A 26,284-nucleotide genomic window follows, 5' to 3' on the forward strand; every position below is an offset into this window, starting at 1 on the left:
TCAGAACACTGGGGCATGGAGCCAAGCCTTCCTCCAGCTCATTAAGGACTTCTGATATTGCCCCTTAGGTCAAAGATGCTGAACTCCAAGCCTGATGGGATGTTCTAGGCCAGAAAACAGGGAAACAAGGGCCTGCTGATCTCAGGCTTGAAAGCATGCCCCAAGGCAATGCCCTGAGACTCCCTGGTCAAGGAAGATCTGGAACATGATTCTGTGGAGCCAAGTCCCCTTGGCACAAGAGCAGGGCAGACCTGGATGAGCTATTCTTTTCATATGAAGTCTTCCAGGTAACTTCGGGGGGGGGGGCGTGAAAAGGAGGGGACCCTGTGGTGAGTATGCCCTGGTCTAGTCTTGGACAGAAGATGGTAAACCTAATGACATTTCTGAGGGGACCAAAGCCCATAGTATGAACAGTAACATTTCAAGCTTGAAGACATATCTTAATTTTACAGATGAAGAAACTGAGGCCTAGAGAGAGGAGGTGATTTACTCAAGCTCATATAGCTAGGAAGTAGTAGGGGCCAGATTAGAACATAAGTATTTTAACTCCAAATTCTGTAGTCAGTCTACTCTCTCATACTATGCCTTGTCTTATAACAACCACATTTTCACAGTGTTTAGCACACAGTAAGTGCTTAATAATAATAAGTGCTTGCTGACAGTTATATGAATGGTTTTACATAGCCACATATATGAACACATGTATAAGACAGAGAGAAACAGTTGGACACGGTGACATACACAAGCACACTCATGCAATGCAGACATCATCACAAGATGGATCCCATTCACCTGCTGTGGGGAGTTGTTTAGTCATTTTCAGTCATATCTGACTCTCCGTGACCCCTTTCGGGGTTTTCTTAGCAAAAGACATCAAAGTGGTTTGCCATTTCCTTCTCTAGCTCATTTGGCAGACTAGGAAACTGAGGCAAACAGTATGAAGTGACTTGCTCAGGATTGAGGCAAACAATGTGAGGTGACTTGCTCAGGGTCACGCAGCTAATAAGCATCTGAAATCAAATTTGAACTCAGGTCTTCCTGACTCCAGACATGGAGCTGTCCACTGTAGCACCACCTAGCTGTGGGGAGTGGCTTTCCTTTATGTGGCTTTTTTGTGCAATAAGCCAATGATCTGTTGAGAAGAATGCAAGGTCTGTGCTGCAGTCTCTCTCTGTTTTTTTTTTTTTGCCAACCTTGCCTATAGCTGAAGCCTAACCATTTGGACCATGAGACCAAGGCCCTGCCACTTCTGTAAAATAAGGGACCTTCCAGCTCCATTAAGTCTAAGATCTAAAGATGCTCCATTTTTCATCTCAAAGACTACTGCTATCTTCCCCATGTCTCTTTGTTGAAGGCCTTTTCTAGGCCTCTCAGAGATGCCAAGCAAATCTTACCTGCTTAGCATCCTTCTCTGACCCTCAGTTACCTTTCTGGGCTTCCCATCTGCCTTATTATTAAGAGGAATTTCCCAGTATCATTGAAGAATCACCATCACAGTGTTCCCGAATGGTAGGAAGGAAAGGAGATTGTCCTATTTGCCAGTAAAAATCAAAAGCCCAGAGAACCAGATTGACTTGCTTAAGGTCCCATAGCACCCAGATTCTGGTCAAAACAGAACCTATTACACCCATGGTGGTGGTTGTTGTGTTCGTCCTTCATTGCCGAAGAAGACCACGCCATCAGAGAAATGATGACATGACTTGCACTTGACTTTGTTTTGAGTGAGGGAGGGCTGTGCAGGTCACCAGCCTCACTTCTCCTCCAGAGCCACCTGAATCCAGTGACCTGATACTCCTCAGGATGACTGGAGATGACCCAGGATGAGGCAATTGGGGTTAAATGACTTGCCCAAGGTCACACAGCTAGTGAGTGTCAAGTCTGAGGTGAGATTTGAACTCAGGTCCTCCTGACTCCTGCACTGGTGCTCTATCCACTGCACCACCTAACTGCCCCTACACCCCTGGTAGGCATCTTCTTGAATGCCTCCAATGATGGGAAGATCATTCTCACTGAACCCATTTCCCCTTCAGATATCTCTAACTGATGTTAGGAAGTATTTCTTTATATCAGATAGAAATGTTTCTTTCTGCCATGTTCACCTCCTGCCCCTAGTTCTGTCCTCTGGGGACTTCTACATCATAGCCCTCCAAACACTTGAAGACAGCTGTCATATCCCTCCTAACATCTTGCCTTCTCCAAATTAAACATCCCCATCCTTCTATGGCAAGGTCTCTAGTCTTCTCACCATCCCAGCTGCCCTCCTCCATATACCCTCTGCTTGGTCAATGGCCTGAAAGCATGGTGCCCAGAACCAAACACAACTGCCCAGCTGGGTGTCTGACCAGGGAAGGGTACTGGGGAAGACTCAGCTCTCTCATTCTAGATGTTAGTCTTCCTTTCATTGCAACCTGAGATTTTGTCAGCTTTTTTGGATGACCATATCACTGTTGACTCAGAAGGAACTTGTAGGCCATTAAACCCCCCAGCCAGTCTATCAACTTGTCTAGCCAACACCTCCCCCTCCTTCCTTACTTGTACAATTGAATTTTGAACCTAGGTTTTTATTATCCCTTTTTAATTCCATCTCATTCAGTTGGGTCTTCTGTTATTCAGTGTTTTAACCATCCCTCCCAGTTTCCTGGCATTTTCAAATCCTGTCTAGCCTTCCCCAAATGCGAACCCAGGAGGAAGAAGGGAGAGAAAAGGAATGGTCACGGCAACCTTGAAGGATGTTTATTTAATAGGATTTGTATAGACAAGTGGTATAACACATGTAAGTCCAAGAGGCTGAGGAGCCTTTTGGGTTATGAACACATAGCCCCTGAGGGCAGCTCACTAAAACTACTGGTAAACAAGGAAGGAAAAAAATGCCCCCTGCCAGGGACATGGGGTTGAAGTTTTTTCAAAGTTGGCCAAGGCCTATCCCCTTAATACCAGGAAAGAATGACCCAGATGGCAGTGAGGAGCTTAGAGCTTTCTCTTCTACTTAAAAGAGGGGATGGTAAGTAAGGGGAGAGGTATGCTCAGAAGCTGTGACCATGGTCCCCAGGGAAGGAGGCCTTGAGGACAGGGGGGCTTCATGTGACTAATGGGATGGGATTTCCTTGAGGGGAAAGGACCATCCTGGAGGGTCCCCCCACCTCCATCTGTCCTACTGACCTAAGTGTATGGGAGGGGTGGGGATTGGAGGCCTAACAGAGGGGTTGACTGATTCACAGAGATAACAACACATCCACAGCACAGCTCCAAAACAAAGATGGGGGCTGGGACCATACCACCCAACAGCTCCCATGTCCTCAGCCCCCCCAGAAAAGCACCATTGATCAAATGTAAGGGAATTAGTTCTTCAAAGCTAACAGGCTGACAAATGTTAGTGGCCCTTCCCAGGGAGTACCGAGCTGCAAATAGTCACTCAGCCAGGATAAGCAGTGATCAAGGATGTACCTGGGAAAATGGGTTTTTGCATTAGTTTCATTGCGAGGGTTCAGGGGGCTAGGGAAGTGGATAGGACTTAATGGTCCCATTGGGGGAAAGACAGGGAAAGGAAGAATGGGCCAGCCACATTCTTCTGTGTCAGCATCTAGGCCCCTGGGAAATAGAGAAACGAGAGGGAGGTCCGCTCAACTGGACTGGTTCAGAAATCAAAATAGGTGGGTTACACAAGCCACTTGCACAGACTTAAAGACAGCAGCACCTTTAAGACTGGTCCCCAAGGAAAACTGGGAGACATGGGGCAGGGCAGCTGTTCTGAGTGGTTAGGAAACCAAATGGTGGCATGTGCCTGGCTCCTGTTGGCTGGAGGCAACTGCTACGTACCAAGCCAGAGAAGCAATGCCCTTGACAGAGGGAGGGCGGGAAGGAGGAGGAAATATACCGTTAGATCTCTAAATTCTAAATGGACAAACAGCAATCATGACCTTCAAAGGATCCTCTGCTGTAGCCATGGTTGATGAATGGCATCCCCCCTCCCCCACTTCAGTCTGGAACAGTGGGCCTCTTTGATCCCACAATTCCTTGAGTGCCAGCCCCATTTGGGATATGAGGCCTCAGTGAGTAACTAGCAACTTACCCCACCATTATCCACCACTGGCAGGGATGTTAGCCCATCGGGCCCCTGGATGCCTTCTGCCACCACCTGATATCCTGAAGTTGGGAGGGGGAAGGGAGGGGCAGCAATCAGGGGGTCAGGAGCTGTTAGACACACAGGCCTTAGTACCTGAAATCTATGTCTTCCTAACTCCAAATCCCAAGGGCTGGAAGAAATAAGAACATGAGAGAAGAGTTGTGCTTCCATCCCACTAAATACAAGATGAGGGAGGGCAGAGGGAAGAAGGGGAGAATGGAAGGAGAAGGGGAAGAAGGCTCACGCCTGGACTTCAATCACTCTGGCCCAGGAGAAGGGGCTTTCTGAGCAGGCGAGCTCCGTGAGGCTGCTTTTCTCTTCATTCATCCTGTTTCCTCTTTGGCTTCTTGGGGTTCCGGGAGCGGCTCTTGGCTTTGCACAGGGGGCAGATGGGGGCATTCCGGTGGATTTGCTGGTGACATGACAGGCAGGCCTGAGAGAACATACCCAACAAAGGAAGTGAGTGGCCTTGCTCCACTCTGAGGGGACTTGAAACCTTCTGTCTCCCTTCTGCCTGAGCAAATGCATAGGACTTGGGAGTTCCAAGGGGGAAAGGATGGGTTGACCTCAATCTGCTGGACCAGCCTCAGGATCAAAGTTTGAACCAGAAGATATCAACGATCTTGAAAAAATATGGACAGATCAGCTAAGCTGCTCTCTGGACACAAAGGCAGTAACTCACTGAAGGCTGGAACCTAGAAACAATGGCAGTACTCCACAAGGAAGCCATGGAGGACCAATGGCGCCATAACTGTGCTTTGCCTTGGAACTCCCTTAGATGGTGGCAGTGGGCTATGGTGGGGGGGAGGGGAGGGGCATATGTAGGAGGGAGAGGAGGGATGGGGCTATTTGAGGTAGACTGTAATCAACTGACTTTGTTTGTAATTCAGGCCAGGACACTGCCTGAGTGTCCTGCAGGACAAATCAGTAGTGGAATGAGATCTGGCCAGCTTATCCAAGGGTAAATGTTCATTTCTAGAGCAACCCCAACCTGGGGTAGAATGAATGGAAAGTCCTTGCCAGGAGGAACTGAGGCATTTTTCTCTTTGTAATCCCAGTGCTTAATATAGTGTCTGGCAAACAGTAGGGACTTAATAGATATTTGGCAAATTGAACTGAATTGAAAGAGCTCTAACTGGTTGGTTCTGCCATTAACTTCTTGTATGACCTTGGAGAGGTCACTTAATCTCTCTAGGCAAACCAAAAAGTGCCCTGAAAAGCTACCATTCAAACTTTCCCGGGTTCCATCTAACCCCCCAGTCAGGGTTTACTCCCTGGGGAAGCAGAATAAAGGGTCCAGGCAGTTCAGTGTGGGGACCTCTGCAGGCCCAGGATTATGTAGAAGTGAGGGGCCTCTTCCAGCTCTAATCATCCATGTGTCTGTGAATCTAAGAAGCCTAGTTTCCTGCCTCAGTGTCCTCATCTATAAAATAGGGGATTAGATTTAGAGCATCTAAATCCTAACAGCCCTTCCCAGCTCGTGACATTCCCTATTCTAAGTCCCTCCCAGCTCTGACATTCTTTGTTCTAGGGTACTGTTAAGTTCTGACACTTACTGTTCTATAGGCCCTCCCATCTCTACAAGCTATTATCCTATGAAGTCCATACCTGAATCCATGCCCTGAGGCCATATGGACTTTCCCAAGGTGCCCCCCCCCCATCTCACCTTCATGGGTGGGGGCTGTTGTCTGAATGTGGCCGTCTGCCGGGTGTCTTGTTTCCTAGCCACTTGTAGCTGTTGGGCTGCTGCAGCAGCAGCAGCAAGGGACTCAGGGATGGGTGGCTCCTGAGGCTCCGTCTGCCACTCAGCCTTCTGCTTCTCGAAATAACTTGGAAGGGGTGGGATGGGGGGGAGGGGAGAAGTTGGCTTGACTGTCCCATGGTCAGGAAGAACCACCTTGACTTTTTACCTTCTGCCCAAGGATGCAGCTTTCTTGAAACTCAGAAGCTAGGGTCCCTAACTGTAACCATTTTCCAGGGTCAAGAGAAACCACCTTAATCTTTATCCTAACCACCAGGCTGGGCAGCAACCAGGACTTCAGCCATTGCCACTCCTCCCAGTCCTGACCCCAGGAAAGGGTCAGTATGATGGTGGGGCCCCCCACCCACCAATGCCCTGGGAATACACCCTCTGGAAGGGTTCTGGGTATGACTGGCTTTCCTTATGGGGCCATAGCCATGGCCTCAGAAAGATGAGGCCCTAACCCTAAATGTGCTCAGACTTCTGCATTGCCCCTCCCAAGCTCTGTGTCAGGGGCTAGGTTGGGGGGACTTACTCCAGGGACAGCTTTTCCTCCTCTTCACACAGGTCAGGAAGCCTCTGTAGGCCCAGGGTCATGCGGAGAGCATCCACATGCTCCTTTAGGGGCTTATACTCATCATGCAGCCGCCGCGTGGACTCCAACAACTTGTTGAGGTCATTTTCTGATTGTTTGATGGTGTTCTCCATCTGGCCCAGAGAGATGGGAGAAAGGAGAGCAGCTGACCAGAAAGACCCTGGGCTTTCACTCTCAGCATCTCTCTGACTAACTGCTGCCAGCCCTCCCCCCAGATGGTTTCCCACCTGTCAAACTAAATGCTGAGACAATACCCAGGCCCATAGCTCAAAAAGAAATGTGACCACAAAACAGAGAAGGTTGCTTGGCAAATCCAAGCTAGTTTATGAAGAAAGGATGGGTTTCAAAAGGGGGAGATGGGCAGGGGGAGGAAAGGCAGAATCTGTGGCAGTGATATGGGGGCACATGAGCAACATGAAGACACAAGGGGGAGAACTAATAGCAAATCCTTTATTTCATAAACTCATATGCTTTTGGAGCTAGAAGGGACCTTTGGAGTTTCTAGACCAACTCTCCTCATTTTTCAATGAGGAAACCAAGGCCCAGAGATAGAAAGTGATATGTTCAAGGTCATCTAGATAATAAATAGCAAAGCCCAAGATTTGAACCAAAGTTTTCTGAATCTAATTCCATCCTAAGATTGAGTTAGCTGGGGACTTACATTGAGCTTGTGGGATAAAGACCCTCAGAAATCTCTCATAATAAGAGAAATGGAAATTAAAAGAACTCTGAGGTTCTACCCCATAACTAGTAAGTTGGCAAAAATGGCAAAGATAGGAACAGTTGATATTAGAGAGGTCATGGAAAGATGGACCCACTAATGCATTGTTGGTGATGCTGTTAGCTGAACCAAATATTCTGGAAAGGAATCTAGAATTATGTAAAAAAAGTGGTTTCAATGTCTATACCCTTTGACCCAGAGAGCCTACTGCTAGACATATACCTCAAGGAGCCCAATGAAAAAAAGAAAGGTCCCATATACACCAAAATATTTATAGCAGCAGTCTTTGTAGTAGCAAAGAGTTGGAGATAAAGTAGACAGAAAGAAATCATGACAAATGAATGCATAGAATACGACTGTACTGTAAGAAATGATGGATATGAAGAATGCAGAAGAAGCATGGGAAGACTTATATGAACTGAAGCAGAGAGAAGTCAGCAAATCACAAAAACAATCTATAGGACTACAATAATGTAAACAGACAACTAATGAAAGAACAAACTGAATGTGACAGAGTTTTAATGGCCAAAAAGCTCGGACCCTGGAGAAGAATTGACCAAAAGGGGGGCTATAGGTAGTGAATACTGCATAGAACATCAGTTAGTTTGGCTGAACTGCTTTTTACTGCTCCTTTTTTTATTTTTTGTAACAAAGTGGTGCTGCAGTGGCTAGAGCACTGGTCCTGGGGTCAGGGGGACCTGAGTTCAAATCTGATCTCAGACACTTGACACTTACTGTGTTGTGTGACCCTGGGCAAGTCACTTAACCCTGACTGCCTCATCTGCTTCCCTACCCCCAAAATGAAGGTGATGTAAACATAAAGGGTATCAATAAAAACGTTTTCAAAGATGCCCAGTAGTTCACATGAACTACTCTCTGGCTACATTATTACCATTCTTAAATATCCCTGAAGGACATTCTAGTCAAGTCACCCCAGCCAGGCAAAGCCCCTGGGCCCAGGGAGCAAGGGAACCAAATGCCGAAGTCCAGTAATCCCAAGGGAGCCCAGGGTGATGCTAGAACCCACTGCTAGTCTGTCCTATGCTACCTGCCCGCCACACACCACGTTGATGTCAGCATGGATCAGACGCAGTTCCTCCACGTGGGCCATCTTTTCCTGTAGCAAGAGATCCATTTCCTGCTTATACTCCTTCAGGTGTCGCTCCTCTGACTCGAGGGCTTCGAACTCAGCCTTCAGCCGAGCCTTGATCTTCTCCATCTGCATCGTCTTGTTCCTGCAGTATCAGAACATGGTGACAGGCTAAAATCACAATCCTGCACCAAGAATCCCAGCCTTGGAAGGACCTTCCTGAGGTAAGCAGGGGCAAGAGGGTATAGCGGAGATAAAGGGAGCTAGATTTGGAGTCAAAATACCTGGGTGCTCAGCACAATGCTGTTCTTATTCAGTCCTGTCTGACTCTCCATGACCCTATTTTGGGATTTTCTTGGCAAAGATACTGGAGAGGTTTGCCATTTCCTTCTCCAGCTCATTTTACAGATGAGGAAACTGAAGCAGACAGGGTAAAGTGACTTGCCCAGGGTCACACAGCTAATAAGTGTCTAAGGCCAGATTTGAACTCAGAAAGATGAGTCTTCCTGACTCCAGGCCCAGCACTCTATCCACTGAGTCAATTAGCTGCCCATAGTTGGCACATTGTAGGTGCTTAATAAGTGCTCATTCCCTTTCCTTCCCCCCAGCATGTTTCTGTAACTTTATTAGTTGCATGACCTTGGGCAAGTCACTTTCTTGTGCATAAATCATAACTTACATTTCTATAATACTTGAAGATCACAAGATATTTGTCTTATAACCCCCTGGGAAATACTACTTTGTAGATAAGGAAACCAAGGCACCAAATCTTAGCTTCCTCCTCTGCATGATTACAGGATCACAGAAACTCAGAATTGGAATATCTAGTCCAAACAGGACCTAAGCCAGAAGGTCCTGTCCAATATCCCTCAATAAGTTATCATCTATTCCCTGTTTGACTGGCTCCAGTGATAGGGAGCTTCCTCCCTAAGGCAGCCCATTTCACTTCTGGGTGGCTGTGATCCTTAGAAAGGTTTTCCATACAGGAAACTGAAATATACATCTCTATGACTTCTCCCCATTGCTCCTAGTTTTGATTCCTCCAGCTTTTCTCTGGTTCTGTGATCTCTCTCTCTTACCCCTATGGGCAAAATTCGATGAAAGAAGTATCTATCCAGCAGGGAGTGTCATTTGCATCCCCAGCACCATGCCCAGTGCCTGGCACATAGCAGAGCCTTAATACCTGCTTGTTGACTGATCCCCTCATTTCCCCAACTTGTTAATGTCCCTTCCCCTATCACTGCATTTATATACATCTACATACTGTGAACATGAGTTCTGTAATGACTATGTGTTAGAACTTCCCTTCGTCACAGTGGAGCAGGACAACCAGCCAATCAGAAGGACTTCTGAGACTCAGAGCTGCTTGATGTACCAGTGATCCTTTGCAAGTTAACTCTAACCCAATTTGGAGATGCTTACAATGGTCTGACCAGCCTTGACCAGCTCAAAAACAAACTTGGGCAGCAGTTGCAGACTCGGGACTTTCTAAACATCCTACTCCCTGGCTTATTGTGTCTATAGACATCTTCCCCTTAACCCCCCCACTCCTTACTCAAAAGCTTCTAGAAACTATGCATATCTCACCCTTTTCCACTCCCCTTGTGAGCAGCTGAGAACTCTCTCTTCTTCTCTGCTCCCTTGCAAGGTCTTCTCAGACAATAAACACTTTTGTAATCTGTGATCAGACTCTGTTTCATTTAGAGTCCCTTCTTTTTGGGCCTGGGGTCTTCCTTTAAGTCCCATGTATTTAAATTCTATGTGTATATGTTGTTGGGTTGGGTTTTTTAATCTTTTATCCCCAGCCCATTAAAAATGTTTCAAACCTATGATTTTACTGGTATAGGCCACAGGGGTGGGGAACCTGTGGCCTAAAGGCCACATGTGGCCCTCTAGGTCCTCAAGTGCTGCCCTTTGACTGAATCTCAACTTCAAAGAACAAATCCCCTGTAGGTCCTCAAGGGAGGCCCTTTGACTGAATCCCAACTTCAGAGAACAAATCACCTCTAGGTCCTCAAGAGCAGCCCTTTGATTGAATCCCAGCTTCACAGAACAGATCCTCTTCATAAAAGGATTTGTTCTGTAAAACTTAGACTCAGTCAAAAGGCTGCACTTGAGGACCTAGAAGGTCACATGTGGGTGGGTGGTTCCCCACCCCTGAAACATAAAGACAAAAAAGGAATGGTTCCTGCCCCTGAGGAGATTCTAGTCTACTAGGGCAGTGGGGAGTGAAGGAGAGGAGAACTGGGTGACCTTGAGTGAACTGCCCTTCTCTTGCTTTGTTTCTTCATCTGTAAAATCAACAGTGTTCCAGGTACTCATTAAGCTCCCTGCCAGGACACCTCCTGGGGTCATGGAGAGAGCTTCGAAGAACTAGGTCTGAATCTGAACTCCAACACTTATCAGCTGTGGGACCTTTGACAAGTCACTTCCCTGAGCCTCAGTTTCCCCCTCTGTAAAATGAGGGGGTTGGACAGAGGTCCCTTCCAGCTCTAGATCTGGGACCCTATGAGTGTCAAAGCTGGAATGGAACCCAGGTCTCCTGACCAAACTGGAGCTCTTCCCACTATCCTCCACTTGCCGGACTAAAGATTTGAAGACATCAGCCCTTGCCAAGATGCCGAAGCTCACTGGTCCCCCAAGTCGGCCACTTGAGGTCCCAGTCGCAGGATACAGAAGATGAAAATGATGATTAGCATAAGGCAATGCACACACCAAGGAAAGATAAATAACAGTGTTTGCTGAGGCTGGGCCCAATTTGTCCAAAATGCCAGCAATTCAATTAAGGTGGCAGAAGCCACAAACAACTGAAATCAAGATGGATGGGTCCCTCCCATCGAGATTTCCTTGAATGCCCCAGTGCCTCCTGGGATGAGCAACCTTGATCTTCGCCATCCCCTGCCCTGCTCCTGCTTATGGAACCCAAAAGAATTTACAGGGAAAGGAAGCAGTGAAAGGTAACATGTAGAGAGAGGTATCTCATCTGTAATTGTCTACAAAAAGAAAAAAAAAATGAAGATTGAACCATGGGAGAGCGCATAGGGCACAGGCACTGAAGTCAGGAAGACTTGGATTAAAAGCTCCCCTCCGATTCTTACAAGTTGTGTGACCTTGTACAAGTAACTTTACTTGCATGGGCCTCAGTTTTCCCCTCTGTAAAATAAGGTGTTTGGAATTCTGTGGTCTCTTCTAGCTCTCAATCTACAAACCCACGATCCTGAGAGGTAAAAGTAGATTGCAGGGAATGGCGCTGCTTCCGAAATTCAGGGAATAGAACCACAGAATCTCAGAGCTGGAAGGATCCTCAGAGGGCTAACTGCTCATCAAACCTGGACCTCAGACCCAGGCTACACCATACCCAACAACTGGGCCAAAGACTTCTGGTGATAGGGAACTCAATACTTTCCCTTGATGCTTTTGGACCAATGGGAAGTTTTTCCTTTCACTGGGTTTAGGCACAGGGGAGGAAGGGAGGAACCTGCAGCCTCGAGGCCACATGTGGCCTTCTAGGTCCTCAAGTGTGGCCTTTTGACTGGGTCCAAGTTTTACAGAACAAATTCTTTTATTAAGGGGATTTGTTCTGTGAAGTCGGGATTTAGTGAAAGGGTCACACTTGAGGACCTAGAGGGGATTTGTTCTGTGATGTTTGGATTCAGTCAAAGGGCTGCACTTTAGGACCTAGAGGATCACATGTGACCTCAAAGCCACAGGTTCTCCACCCTTGGTTTAGAGGAATCCTTTGTGGGAACCACATAAATAGGACAGTCTCCATCCTTAGGGGGCTTACATTTTAGTTGGGGGGGCATAAGTTCCTTTCCCTCTTTGGGCCTCAGTTTTCTTCTCTGTAAAATAAGGGGGTTAGATTAGATGGTCTGTAAGGCCCTGTCCAGCTCTATAATCCCAAGTCCCTTCTTCTATTTTAGCCTTACTTTCTACCTCTGTAAAATGAAGGGACTGGACTGAAATCAATCAAACATCATTTATTATGTAGTTACTATTTTACAGAGGAAGAAACTGAGGCTATGAGAGGAGGAGGGATTCAAACCTAGATCCCCCCACCAAGTCCTAGATTCTCCCCTACCCAAGAGTCATGAGGAAAATAATTATTAAATAACTAATTGTTAATATGGGGGAGACACAGGATTTGTCTCCTTCTGAAACCTTATTAGATCAAACCAGCATGTTAAGGACATTGTTCCTCAATCTTGTTCCAACTCCACCCAGGTGGGGAAGTCCCTTGTATTCTACTCAGGTTTCTTTGATTAGACTGCCTAAGACTGGGGGTAGTTGGGAAGTACATGACCTGTCCACAGCCCCTCATTAGAATAGGCCCACCTCTCATTATAATATTCATTCTCTCTCATAACTAGTTAATTGTTGATTGCCTCCTCAGGAACACCCACTCTTCCAAGGCCACATAAACATTAAGTGGGTTCCATGAGGGGTCTTTGGCATTCGAGAGTATCACTGGTCCCTTTTATTAATAATATACTAGCATTGTTAATAATATGATTAATTACCCAGAAATGATGTCTTTTGAACTTTTTAAAGGTCACAGCCATAACTAGCCCCAGCATCTGGGCCAAGTTCAAAGTGGAGGGAGATAGAGGCCACAGGACAGCCAGGGATAGGCTTCCTTTCCACAATGGATGCCCTTTAGGAAGTGTACCCAGTACTTCATGACACTCCCCCTCCCACTGCCAGTCTCAGGTGCTATCCACTACCAGTGGTGTCAAACTCAGATAGAAAGGAGGGCTCCTAAACTGTGTACATAAGGATCCCTGGGGGCAGCATATTGACTTAGAAAACCACATAGTAACATTATCTATGTTGTGTTGTATTTTGTTTAATATTTCTCAATGACATTTGAATCTGGGTTGGGCTACACTCTGAAATGTTGTTGGCAATGTGTTTGATGTATCTCCACTTGTCCTGCTGTCTTTTGCGTATTATTGAGAACTTCTTAGACATATGAGTGCTACACTCAGGCAGGCCCTAAGAGGGTAAATCTCATGGTCACAGTTACAGGAAAAGGACTTCAGGGGCCATCTAGTGTGCCCTATATGTGAAGGAATCCCATCTGGGATGTGTCTGACAAAGGGCCTTTGTGGGTCATCTGCAGGCAAAACTCCCCCCAAATTCCCATTTAATTTCTTATGCCAACCCCACAATATACTGAAATTCCAATAAGGAAAGTTGCCATGTGGAAGTGATAACTGTTTCAGAAAACTGTAAAGTGCTATACTATTTCTAGTTCTTATTTTTATTATTATATCATCATTATCTTCTTCTTCTTCATCATCACCATCATCATCACTAGCTATATGACCCTGGGCAAGTTACTTGACCTCTAAAGGCCCCAGGAAATTCCCAAGGACTTCCCAATGAAGTCTTGGCCAGGGTTTCATCTCCAGTGGCAGAGAGAATTCCCCACACTAAGGAAGTCACAAATATGTGTTTATAGATGATGAAATTGAGGCTGAAAGAGGTTGTTTTCTATTATTTTAGGAGAAGCTGATTACAAGTGGGATACATTAGCAACTGTACCAACTATCACAGAGATGTTTTTCACGTTTCTGGGCTTTGTTTAAATTTCTCAAGCAAAGTAATTAACCAGGTTGGTTAGCAACATAAAGAATACTTGCCTTTTGGCTCACTAACACAGAAAGAATCTGGTCAAATGTAAATTCCTTCAATCAATCAACAAGCATTAATGAAGCACCTACTATGTGGTAGTCACTTGGTTGGGTGCTGGGGATACAAAGACAAAAATGAAAATAGTTCCTGCTCTCAAGAAGCTTACCTTCTCCAAGGGGGAGATTATGTCATTTTTAATAGTTGCATTGCCAGCACTGAGTACAAGACTTTGCACATAGTAGGTGCTTAAGAAATGTTTGTTGAATATATTGAATGTCTGGAAGAGAGCCCTCATGAAAATGAAGCCCAGAGAGGCAGAGCATTTTATCTGGTCTTATCATCCACAGTTCTCTTTTATGTACTCTCTACTCCATCTACACTGGACTTCTTGCTGTGCCTCATGCAAAACACTCCATCTCCCATCTCTGTGCCTCTGTGCCTTTGCCCATGCCTGGAATGCCCTCCCTCACCTCAGCCTCATAGGATCTCTGGTTTCCTTCAAAGGTCAACTCGAGTCAATTTCTATGAGGCTTATTATGATCATCCAAGGTATGCTAGTGCCTCCCTTTCTATGCTTCCCCCATTAACATATACATGTATACATATACACATATATAGATACATATGCATGTATGTATGCATACATACATAGTACATATACACATAGATAAAGTCATAGTTTTAGAGATTAAGGTCTTAAGCTTAAGCTGACCCTTAGAGGCCAGCTCGCCCAACCTCTCATTTCATAGATGGGGGAACTGAGGTTCAGTGTGGTAATGACTTGTCCAAAGTCACATGAGTAGTAACAGAAAAAGAATCTGAATTCAGATTCCCATACTTCAAAGTCAGGGCTCCTGCCAATGCGCTCTCTGACCTCCCCAGTTAGGCTATAAGCTCTTTGAAGGGGAGAAGCATTTGGGTTTTTTGTTTTCTTTGTATCCTCATCCCCAGGGCCTGGCTCAGTGTGGAAGCTAATTAAATAAATGCTTGGGAAATATATTGTCAGGAGGTAACAGAGCAGGGACTCCAAGCTGGGTGGTCTGGCTTCAAGTTCAGGGCTCTCTTCCCACGACCCACCATGGTCTCCCCTCCTACATCAAAGCTTTCAGAATATGAAGTTCAGGGGAGTCAGTCAAAAAGCTTTTGTTAGCACACCTTCTATATGCGGGGCACCGTGCTAAGCCTTAGAATATAAAGATCCAAAAAAGACAGCGCCTGCCCTCAAGGATCTCCCAGTCTAGAGGGAAAGCAACATGCAAACTACTATGTACAAATGAGCTCTGTATGCTATAAGTTGGGGCTAATCAAGAGAGGGAAGGTTCTAGCATTCATCTCTGTATGCATGTTATCTCCTCCAGAAGGGCAGTTTGAGAGAGTCAGAAGGTAGAAGGGGTCTTTGAGATCATCTTGTCCACTCCTAGCATCTTGGAGAGGAAGGAACTGCAACTCAGAGGAGGAAAATGACTGAGCCAAGATCATGGGTGGGTGGGTGGAGGGCAGTTAATGGCGAAAGAAAGATTTGAACTCAAGTCTCTTGATTCCATCCACTCCACCCAGTCAATGAGAGCAATTTGCTAGCCTTGCAGGGATTTTCATGCTCTCTTAAGGCCGGTAAGGCAGGCGTCTGTAAGGGTAGGTTTCCTCTTTTCTGGGCGGGAAGAGATTTAAGTGGCCCAGGCAAGAGAGCATCTTTAAGAAATCAGCCCTGCCTCTCCAGATGCTCTGGAGGACCACAGCTGGACAGATGTGAGCAAGCTCTGCCATCACTGGACATCCTCCCCTCCCACTCCTTAAGCTCACACCTTCTTTCTCTTGGGGGAAGGGGCGGGGGCGGGAGGGGGCAGTTGCAGCCAGGAGTGCTGGGTCGGGGGTCCCCTCCTCATGCCCCCGTTGCTCACCTGATCTCTTTGATGCTTTCCAGCTTGCACATGATTTCCTGCTCATCAGCCATGCTTTTCAGGCCCGATTTCACCGTCCCGAAGAGGCGGCCAAAAGCTACAATAGACACAATGTAGCCCCCTCCTCCGGGCAGGGGGCTTGGAGACTGTGCGATGGAGGCCGCGGGGACTCCTGGGACTTGTAGTCCCTGGCCTGAAGCTGATCAGGCTACTCACCCTCCCGCAGACTACAACTCCCAGAGGACAGCGCGTGGCCTTCCCGTTCCTCTTCCTGCCACCGCACTTGAAATCAATTTGTCACAGTTAATTATGTCAAAGGTTGTGAGGAGTCCAAGGGAATGGGGATTTTCTTTTCTCGCTCGTGCGGAAAAAGGAAAGTCTCTCCCCCCCCCCCCCCCCCACTGCCACCCCCAACCTCTGCCCATTTAAGCAGGGGGAGGAGGGGATAGAGGGCCTAAGTCACCAGCCCTGCCACCCGACAACTGGGTGGGGAGGTGAGGGGACTGTAGTGCAGCTGAACAGTGCCTGTCTCTGAGGGAGGAGAGAGATCAACTGGGAGTTGCCCAGCTGGGCAGCCAAAGAGCCCAGGGATGGGTCACCTATCAGCCTTGGCTGGGAGGCCTTGAAGTCTGAAAGGAGGGCACCTTTTTTTTTCCTGACTTTGTCAGGACAGTATCCAACTTTGATCCCCAAGGGGACAGGTGCATTGACCTGGGAAAAGAATCATTGGAAGTCACATTGCAGAGGGACTTTAGAACAAGGGAATGTTAGAGTTGGAAGGGGACTTAGAACTGGGGATGTAAGAACTAAAAGGGTCTTTATTTAAAAAAAAAACATTTTGTCTTTTTTTTTCAATTAACAAGCATTTATTTTCTCCTTCCCTCCTCTCTCCCTATTGAAAAAGGGGAAAACAAAGCTTTGTAAATAAATACGCATAGTCTAGCAAAGGAATTTCCAACATTGGTCACTTCCAAAAATATATTTCTCCTCTCTTTCAGGAGTTGGATGGCATATTTTGCCATTAGTCCTCTGGATCCATGGCTGGTCATTGCAATGATCAGAGTTCTTAAATGTTTCATAATTGTTTTGTTTATAATGTTAATATTAAAATTTTCTTTTGGGTCTGCTCACTTCACTCTGCGTTAGTTCATACAAGTCTTCCCAGGATTCTCAGATACCTTCTCTTTCATCCTTTCTTTTAGCCCAATATCCTGTGAAGCACTTAGAGCTAGCTCAAATATGGAAGATGCTGAAGTCATTCACTGCATCCTGGGCCATTGCCAGTCATCCTGACTTTTGCCCTACCACTGGACTTTGATGACTGAAAGAGAGTAAGACTGACATTTACGTGACTCTGCCTCACTTAAATCCAATTCATACACAAGTTAAGATATCACCCTGTGATTATCTTTGGTCCTCTTCAAAAAGGAAGGATGAACAAGACCAAGTATCAGGTTAACCCATTTGATGAGCAATCCTTTAATTTCCAAGCCTTAGTCAGTAAAAAAAAAAAATCACTATAAATATTTTTGTACATATATGTCCTTTTTCTCTAAGAGGGACTTTAGAACATGAAATTTCAGAGCTGAGAGGAACCGGAGAGAACAAAATGTCAGAGCTGAGAAGGACCCAAGAATACAGAATGTCAGTCAAAGCTGAGAGCTTGAAAGGGAGAAGATTCTGGTGAGATGATGGAGTAGATCAGAAAACTTTCTGCCCTGAAAATAAGCAGCAAAAATAAACACAAGGTAAAGCAGTTGTCTCCTTAAGACAATTTGAGAAGTCCAGGAAAGACCTGACCTTGCATGGCAGAGGTTCAGCTTGAGTAAAGTGCAAATACCTCCAGGCCAACTCTGCAAAAATCAACAAACAAGCCCTGAGGGCAGCTAGGTTGAGAGGCAGCCTCAGTCTTAGAAACTTTTATTTTGCAGACAGTATGGGATGGTTGACAGCTGAGTAGGAAAAGATTGAAGGACTTTCTACTGTCCTTGACACCAAGCACAGCTGTGCTGATCAGGCTTATCCTGGGCAGTGGCTGCAGGGAGAAGAAGCTAGTATACACTTGGTGAATATAGTAGTCAGCGGTAGGGAGCCTGTTAACTGTGGGAATTTGCAGGGGAGCAAAGTCTCTGGTTTGAGTTCCAGGGCAGAGAGGAGAGCTGTAGTTTGCAGCTGTTGGAGGGATGGACAGGAGCAAGATCATTTGCCGGACAGTGTGGCTGGGGCCCTAGCTGTGACTAAGGAGTGGAGGGTTCAAGGGTGGGCCTCAAGACAGACCTGAGAAAATAACAGTAAGAAGGACCTGAGACTTGGGGCATCATTCCCCATACCTCATGACTAGTATTTGATTACACTAATAGCTGCTAGAAACAAAAGAAAACAATAAGCAAACAAACAAATAAATAAATAAAATGAGTAAGCAAAGGAGAAAGAACCCAACCATAGATAGCTACTATGGGGATAGAGAGGATCTGGGTTCATATTCAGAGGAAGATAATGGAGCCATTCCTTTTCTCAATGAGAAACGTCAAATGGTCCTTAGCACAAAACAAAGAGTTCTTGGAAGAACTTAAAAAGGGACTTTAAAAATCAAATAAAAGAGATTGAGGAAAAATTAGGAAAAAATAAAAGCAATCCAAGAAAATCAAGACAATTATAAAAAGAAAGTCAACCAACTTGAAATAGAGAATCAAAAACTTAAGGAAGAAAATTCCTTGAAAAGTAGAATTGGGCTAAGGGAAGCTAATGATGTTCTAAGACACCAAGAAATCATAAAACAAAATCAAAAGAATGAAACAAATAGAAGAGAAAATGAAAATCTCATTAGAAAAAATAACTGATCTAGAGAAAGGATCTAGGAGAGATGATATACAAGAATAAGACTACCTGAAAGTTAATGATATAAAAAAGAATCTTGATACAATATTACAAGAAATAATCAGAGAAAACTGCCCTGAAATTCTAGAACAAGAAAGCAAAGCAGAAATAGAAAAAAAAATCTACCAATCACCACCTTAAAGAGATCCCAGGAGGAAAATGTACAGGAGTATCATAGCCAAGTTTCAAAGCTCCCAGGTTAAGGAGAAAATATTGGAAGCACAAGAAAAAACAATGTAAATGTCATGGAACTACAATAAGGATTACACAAGACTTAGCAGCTACTACATTGCAGGACTGTGGGTCTTAGAATACAATATTTAGTAGAACAAAAGAGCTGGGGTTATGACCAAGGGTAACATACCCAACAAAGTTAAGTATAATCCTGAATGAAAAAGAAAATGGACATTTAATGAACTGAAAAACTTTTAGGTTTTTGTGACAAAAACCCCAAAACTTAATGGAAAATTCTGCATATAAGATCCAGGAGAAAAATCATTAAAGGCCAATTATAAGGAACTCCATAAAGTCAAACTGTTTACTTAGTATATGTGAAAATATTAGCAGTAGTAATGATTGTCATCATTATTTGGGTATTTTGAAAGAAAGGCTTGGGCTGAGCTGAATATAATGGGATGATTCTAAAAAAAATAAAGCTGTATAGGGAGAGATAAAAAGGAGTAATTGTCTCATACAAATGAAGCATAAAAGGAAAAAATGATAGAGAAGAAGCTAGTGGGGGGAGGGTGGGTAGTGCTGGAAACTTACTCTCATTGGGAATGGATTAAAGAGGGAAATACATATGTATGTATGTATAAAAGTCTGCTAAATTCAGCAAGAAATAACAGGGCAAAGGGATAGGGTGGGGGAAGAGGATAAGGGAGGGACTTTTAGAGGGATGCGTAGGGTAAGGAATAGGAGGGCAAGGTAGTGGGTAGAAGTAAAGCAGAAGAATGAAGAGGGATAGGGTAAATAGGGTGAGAGGGATAGTGATGAAAAATAGGAAGGAGGAAAAATACACAAGTAATTGTAGCTTGGAATGTGATTGGGACAAATTTAACCATAAAATGGAAATGGACAGCAGATTAAAAATTTGAATTCAACAATATGTTGCTTTCAGGAAACATTATAAAAATTAGAGATACACACAGAGATAAAATATAGGGTGGGAGTAGAATTTATTATGTAAAAAAAGCAAGAATAGTATTCATGATCTCAGACAAAGTTAAAGTTAAAATAGATTTAATCAAAAGTGAAAAATAAACTACACTACATGTCAGCAATATTATTCAATATTGTTTTAGACCATTTAAAATACCTAGATAGTATTAAATACCTGAGCATATACCTGCCAAAACAGACACAGGAACTATATGAACATAAACATAAAACACTTTTTATATAAATAAACTCAGGGCTAAATAATTGTAGTAATATTTATTGTTCATGGGTTGGTAAATTCAATATAATTTTTAAAATGAAAATTTTACCTAACTAGTTTATTTATTCAATATAAATTACTAAAAATTATTTTACTGAGTTAGAAAAAGTAATAACAAAGTTCATTTGGTCAGGAACTTCAAAGAAACCAGCAAAAAAGATCTAAACAAAGTAGATTCAGCAGTATAAGACCTTAAACTATATTATAAGGGAGAGCATTGTTGAAGTATAAAAAGGATAATTTCAATTATTTTACATTAAAACTTTCTTTTATAAATAAAGCCCACATAGCCAAGAATAGAAGGAATGCAGAAAACTGAGGGAAAAAACGTTCATAGACAATCTCTCAGATGGGATGTGATTGGGTTGGAATGTTGCTGTGGTATAGGAAGTGATGACCTGGATGATTTAGAAAAAACATGGAAAGACTTGGACCTATGAAGAAAGATGCTATTCACCTTCAGAAAAACAGATGACAGGTGGAAATAAGCCTAGAACATTCTTACAAATATGTGTTGTGTTTATAAATATCTATGTATATGTATATATATCTGCACTTACTTGTAGCCTTTTTTAGGGTGGGGTGAGGGGGAGAGAGGAAAATAAGAAAGTAAAAAGTGCACAGCAGAGAATAAAAGAAAACCAACAAGGAAGCAAAGAAAATCTGGGAAGCTTTGAAGACAATGTATAGTGTTTATTATATAGGTTTCCTAAAATGGAAATTTATTGTTTTACATTGAATCCTCTCATGTGGTCTGCAATGTTTTTTTCTTTTCTCATTTTGTATTTAAGTTTAAAATTTAAAACATTTACAAAAAAAGAGACCTTGGTACAGAAATGTCACAATGCAATTGAATTTGGGAGGGAAATGGTTAACTAGAAGGGGTCGGAAATCTTTGTAGCAAGTTTCTCTGATGAAGGTCTTATTTCTAAGATTCATTAACTGATTTAAATTTATAAGAATGAGCCATTCTCAATTGAAAAATGGTCAAACAGTTTTCAGAGGAAGAAGCACAAGAAAAATGCACCAAATCACCAAATCATAAGTGATGCAAATTAAAGCAGCTCTGAGGTTCCACCCCTTATGTGTCAGATTGACAAAGGTGACAAAAAAGAAAATGGCAGATGGTGGAAGGGCTGAAGGGAAACAGATACATTAATGTATGGCTCTGTGAATTGGTCTAGTCATTAGGAAAATAATTTGGAACTGTGCCCAAAAAGTCACAGCTATGCCACTTCTAGGCATCTACCCCCAAAGAGATCAGAGAAAATGAAAAAGGATCCATATGTGGAAAGAATGTTCATAGCATAAAATAGTTCACAGCAGTGGCCAAGAACTAGAAATTAAGGGTTTGCCCATCAAACCCTTGGCTCCACAAATGGCTCCACAAATTATGGTATATGAACATGATGGAATGCTATTATACTGTAAGAAATGATAAATGGTGTAGTTTCAGAGAAACCTGGGAAAATTTATATGAACTGATGCAGAATGAAGTAAGCAGATCTAAGAGAACAATTTATATAATAGCAGCAATGCAAAGAAAAACAACTTTGAAAAACAATAACTTTTGTTCAACCATGATATCAGAGGACTGGCAATAAAGCATGCCATCCTCCTCCTGATAGAGAAACGATGGACTCAAGATGCAGAATGAGGCATATATTTCTGCAGTTAGCCAGTATGGTAATTTATCTTACCTGACTTCATATCTGTCACAAGGATTTCGTATATTTTCCTCTTTTTTCTTTTTAATGGGTGGAGAGAAGGGTGCTGGTGATGGGGTTGCCCTCTTCCCCAAAATGAGAAGAGAATGGAAGAAAGGCCAGAAGGAATCACAGACAAGCAGGACAGCTTTGAAAGTTACTTGTTAAATTTATTAAATACTTCCAAAGAAAAGCAAACTGTACATAATGGAGATTCACAGTTTCATGTACAATCCTTTCCATCTGTTCTACAATGTATATGGAAATGCTCATTTAATTTGGTGTTTGCTAAATTCAAAATTTTCAAAATGAAAAATTTCTCTAAAAATAATCACCTCACTAAAAAAAAACTTCACCAAAAACAGAATGTTAGCAGTGAGAGAGAATTTAAAGCCATCAGAAAACTTAGAAGAGAAAATACAAGAGGTGGAAGGGACCTTAGAACAGAAAGTATCAGATCTGGCCAGTTCTCAAAACACAGAAAATCAAAGCTGGGAAGGTCCTCAGAATACAGAATGTCAGCTATAAGATGACTGCCTGAAGAGAAACAGACCGCTCAGCTCACCCATGCCTACTCTAGCAAAAAAACCAAAACAAAACAAACAAAAAACAAAAAACCAACAACCAAAAAACTGAAATTCACAGTGATCAAGAAATCCAATGCAATATCCAGTAAGTGATTTCTTCTGTCCCAGAACTTCATGAACAGACATCTAGAAACCATCACCAACTCCAGCAAACAATCCTACACCCTCCTGTGGGACCAGCTATAGGCCAGGCTCTGTGTTAAGAGGTATCATGACTGGAGGACTAACTGAATTAAGCACCAGGATGTTCACAAAGCCCTCAGTCAGGGACCTTGGAAGCCCCAGGAGTGGCAAAGCTAAGATGGGACAGTCCAGGCTCTAAGACCCCTAGTACTTTGTCCTGAGATATGTTAAAGGACCCTAAAGATCCAGTGCTCAGAACTCCAAGGATGAAGGGGAGCTGCTAAACCTTGGAGGGGACCCTGGCTGAGATCAAATAAGGCTTACCAATCCATCCAAAAGTGCATCAAGGACCAGAACCTGGCCATGGCATAAACTCCAATTTAGGAACTAAGGCTAGAGAAGTGAGTAAACTAAAAAAACAGCAATGAGTATTAAAAAAAAATATTGAAGATCTAGAGAAATCCGCAAATGGGAAAGTAACTATGTGACAACTTTAAAGAGATACTCAAAGGAAAAATGGATTTTTCACAAGAACTAGGTTAATGCCTAGAAAAAATGAAGCAAGAGACAAAAAAAATGAAATCAAAACTCTGGAGAAAATAATTAGGAGAAAAATGATAAACGTTATCCAAGTTAGAGATCCCTAGAAAATCCAATAGACTAAACAGAAATCAATGACTACAAGGACAGCAAGAAATATTACAACAAAGTCAAAATATTGAAAAACTAGAAGATAATTAAAGACATCTAATTCAAAAAACTGACTTGGAAAAAAATAGTCAAGGAAAGAGAATTTAAGAATCATGATTCCCTAAAAACATGATACAAGTCTGAGTACTATATTTCAAGAAATCATAAAAGAAATCGCCCAGATTTATTAGAACCTGTTAAGACACAAGCTCAGTTTTCATGGGAATGGTCTCAGGTCAGGTAAAGTTGAGGGCTTCTTGAAACCACTGAGCTCTCACGAGGCCCCCCAGAGAACAGCTGGGAATTGAGGGACTGACACACAAGTTATCTTGTTTTCCACCTCTTCTCAGTGGGAACTTGCTAGGGAGAGCATCCCACCCTTGAGATTGGTCCGTGGTCTGAGCACACCTTTTGTTAATTGGCTAAGGAGCTGAGAGCATGCATGGTCCATGAGTGAACTATGCAGCTGGGAGAGCTTAAATGGGGACAGAAAGCCTGAGAAGGGGGTTTTTTCCTTTCTCCTCGGGAAGGAGAAGGGGGCCCCCTCGGGGAGAACTCGCCCTGCATGCTGACATGTAGCTTGTATCCGGAATAAAGCCTACACCTCTGCTTCACTCTGGCGGTCTCTTCTCTCATATGTTTATCCAGCTGATCACCAAAGACCTGAGATAGGTAAGAGGACCCGGCAGCCCAGGGCATTAGGCTGGACAAGAACCAAAGAACAAAATTAAAACAGAAAAAATATCCCCTAATCACCTTCTGAAACTCCAAAAAGCAAAGTTTCAGGAATGTCATAGCCAAAATACAGAGCTTCTACATTAAAGAAGAAAATAGTTCAAACATCCAGAAACAATCAGTTCACATAGCAGGGAACCACAGTCAAGACCACATATGACATGGCAGCTTCTAAACAAAAGTAATCTGCAAATACAATATTCTAAAAGGCAAAAGAAATGGGCTTACAACTAAGAATAACTTACCCTGCAAAACTGAGTATTATCTTTCAGGGGAAAAATAGACTTTCAATGAAATAGAATATGTTTATAAAAAGCCTAGAGCTAAATAGGAACTCTGAAATACAAACACAAGAGGCCAGAGAAACTTAGAAGGAGAAATGATTTTGAACAGAGAGCTATATGATGATGTAGTGCTAACATTCTAATGGATGGGGGTGGCAAGGTGAAAAGAGAGAAGAAACAAGTGTCTCTTCATAACCTTAATGCCTTTAAAGGGTATTGAGGGAGCTAAGTAAGAAAAAGAGGTACCGAAGGGAGTGACTGGTTCTGTTCTGAAGATTTAAAGAGGGAAAATAAAGGAGAGGACAAAAGGAGGAATACCTTAGTATAGAAAGGAAGGAGAAGGAAATGGAACTTTCTCATAATGGAGGAGCACGAGAAAAATTAACCAACAAAGGGGAAGGAGTTGGGAGAACAGATATCAGCTGATCTTTACTCTTATCTGAAATGGAAAAAGGAGGATTCAACATACACATACAAACACTCTCCCCTACCCCCTCTCTCTCTCTCTTTCTCTTTCTCTTACCCACAGTTTGGTGGAGAAATACATCAAACTGAACAGAGAAATAAACAGGGATGGAATGAGACACATTACAAGGAAGGATAAATATCAGGGGAGGAATAGTCACAAGGAAACTAAACTTCCTGATCCCCAAGTGGAGATTAAAAGAGAGAAAAAAGAAATGAAAGGAGCTAGAATCTAAGGGAATACCTTACATTGCCTCTTAGACAGTTGAGGAATAACTGAACAAACTGTGGCATGTGAAGGTAATAGAATGTTCTTGCACAGAAATAAATGATGAAAGAGATGATTTCAGAGGATCCTAGTTATATCAATTGATGACAGAGGGAGGTGAGTAGAAGCAGGAGGATAATTTATTAAAGGATAACAGTGTGAAGAGAAAGCAACTTTGAGATATTTTACAAACATTGATTAATGTAATGACCAATAGTGTTTCCAGAGGACCTATCATGGAGCATATTCTCCATCTCCCGAAGACAGGTGGTGGGCACAAGGTGCAGGAAGAGATATGTTTTTGGACACGAGCACTGTGTAAATTAATTTTGCTTAACTATGTTTTTATATAACAAGGGTTTCCCCCTACCCCTTTCAGTTTTAATGGGAATGAAGGTGATGCTTGTGGGAATAATGGAGATTAGCAATATTGTTGGCAATAAAAAAAGAGTACAATTGAAACTTTTTTTTAATGCATAGAAGAGGACAGTTCAGGAGAACCAGGAGGAAGCACAGAAAAGCAGGACAGTTTTAAAAGTAACACAGAATTTATTACATACTTTTTAAAAAAAAGTAAGCAGTATAAAATGGAAAGTCATAGTTTCATAGACAATCATTTTGTATTTTGCTCTTTATATGGAAATGCTTTTTGGGGGAGCTTAAGTTCAGAATTAAAATAAAAAATAAAATAAAATTATGAAAAAAGTAACAGGAGCATTCAGGGGCTGTATTGGTTTGAGAAATATTGTTTTTATGATTGCAGGACATTGAAGTGAGAAAATGGAAAGATTTTTTAAAAAAGAAAATATAATGTCAGAGCTGGAACCTTAGGACACAGAATATTATAGCTTAGAGGGACCTCAGAATATAGAATATCAGGAGTAAGAGAGATCTTGGAATATACAGTTTCAGAGTTTAAGGGAACTTAAATAAACAGAATAGCAGATCTTGGACGAACCTTTGAACTGAGAAGGTTAAAACTGAGAGAGATCTTAGAACAAAAAAATGGCAGAGCTAGAAGGTACCTTAAGATGCTAAAATCAAAACAAAGAGCTTAGAGGCCATCTAATCTAAATCCCTCATTTAATAGATGAGGAAACTGAGTAGTGACTTGCCTAGAGTCTCACAGCTAAAAAGTATTAGAGGGAAGAAGTCTTCTTGACGCTAAGACCTAAGCACTATGCTCCCCCAGGGGAGTTGAGAAAGTGGAACCTTAGAACATAGAATATCAGAGCTGAAAGGGACTTTAGAATATAGCATATCAGAGCTGAGAAGGACCATGGGGCATATATTATCCCAACTG

General features: G+C 43.1%; 1 protein-coding gene and 1 long non-coding RNA gene across 5 annotated transcripts; one reads left to right on the forward strand and one right to left on the reverse strand.

The window, feature by feature from the left end:
- Positions 1-2,718: 2,718 nt before the first annotated feature.
- Positions 2,719-16,190, reverse strand: ZC4H2 (zinc finger C4H2-type containing). 4 transcript variants are annotated; one of them, XM_072625701.1, is made up of 5 exons: positions 15,806-16,169; positions 8,229-8,415; positions 6,400-6,572; positions 5,790-5,952; positions 2,719-4,556 (listed from the first exon to the last, which is right to left on the reverse strand). In XM_072625701.1, exons 1-5 carry the CDS (start codon positions 15,856-15,858, stop codon positions 4,443-4,445), a joined length of 690 nt encoding a protein of 229 aa, XP_072481802.1. In that variant the 5' UTR covers positions 15,859-16,169; the 3' UTR covers positions 2,719-4,442. The 4 variants fall into 4 exon arrangements, with proteins under 4 accessions (XP_072481802.1, XP_072481804.1, XP_072481805.1 ...); XM_072625703.1 differs by having other exon boundaries at positions 8,244-8,415; positions 15,806-16,159; XM_072625704.1 differs by lacking the exon at positions 5,790-5,952 and having other exon boundaries at positions 15,806-16,190.
- LOC140515158 (uncharacterized) lies at positions 5,947-9,954 on the forward strand. The gene is made up of 3 exons (XR_011970860.1): positions 5,947-6,202; positions 8,337-8,494; positions 9,587-9,954. It is a non-coding gene; the product is annotated as an uncharacterized lncRNA (long non-coding RNA).
- Positions 16,191-26,284: the final 10,094 nt, after the last annotated feature.

This window comes from Notamacropus eugenii, chromosome X (genome assembly GCF_028372415.1).
Source record: "Notamacropus eugenii isolate mMacEug1 chromosome X, mMacEug1.pri_v2, whole genome shotgun sequence".
Lineage (NCBI taxonomy): Eukaryota > Metazoa > Chordata > Mammalia > Diprotodontia > Macropodidae > Notamacropus > Notamacropus eugenii.

Excerpts from the sequence above, each read along its gene's own strand:
- ZC4H2 (XM_072625701.1), bottom strand. The coding sequence starts at position 15,858 with ATGGCTGATGAGCAGGAAATCATGTGCAAGCTGGAAAGCATCAAAGAG. Across the intron at positions 8,416-15,805 it reads GAAAGCATCAAAGAGATCAG|GAACAAGACGATGCAGATGG; the intron begins GTGAGCAACGGG and ends CTGATACTGCAG. Across the intron at positions 4,557-5,789 it reads AACAGCCCCCACCCATGAAG|GCCTGCCTGTCATGTCACCA; the intron begins GTGAGATGGGGG and ends ATGTTCTCTCAG.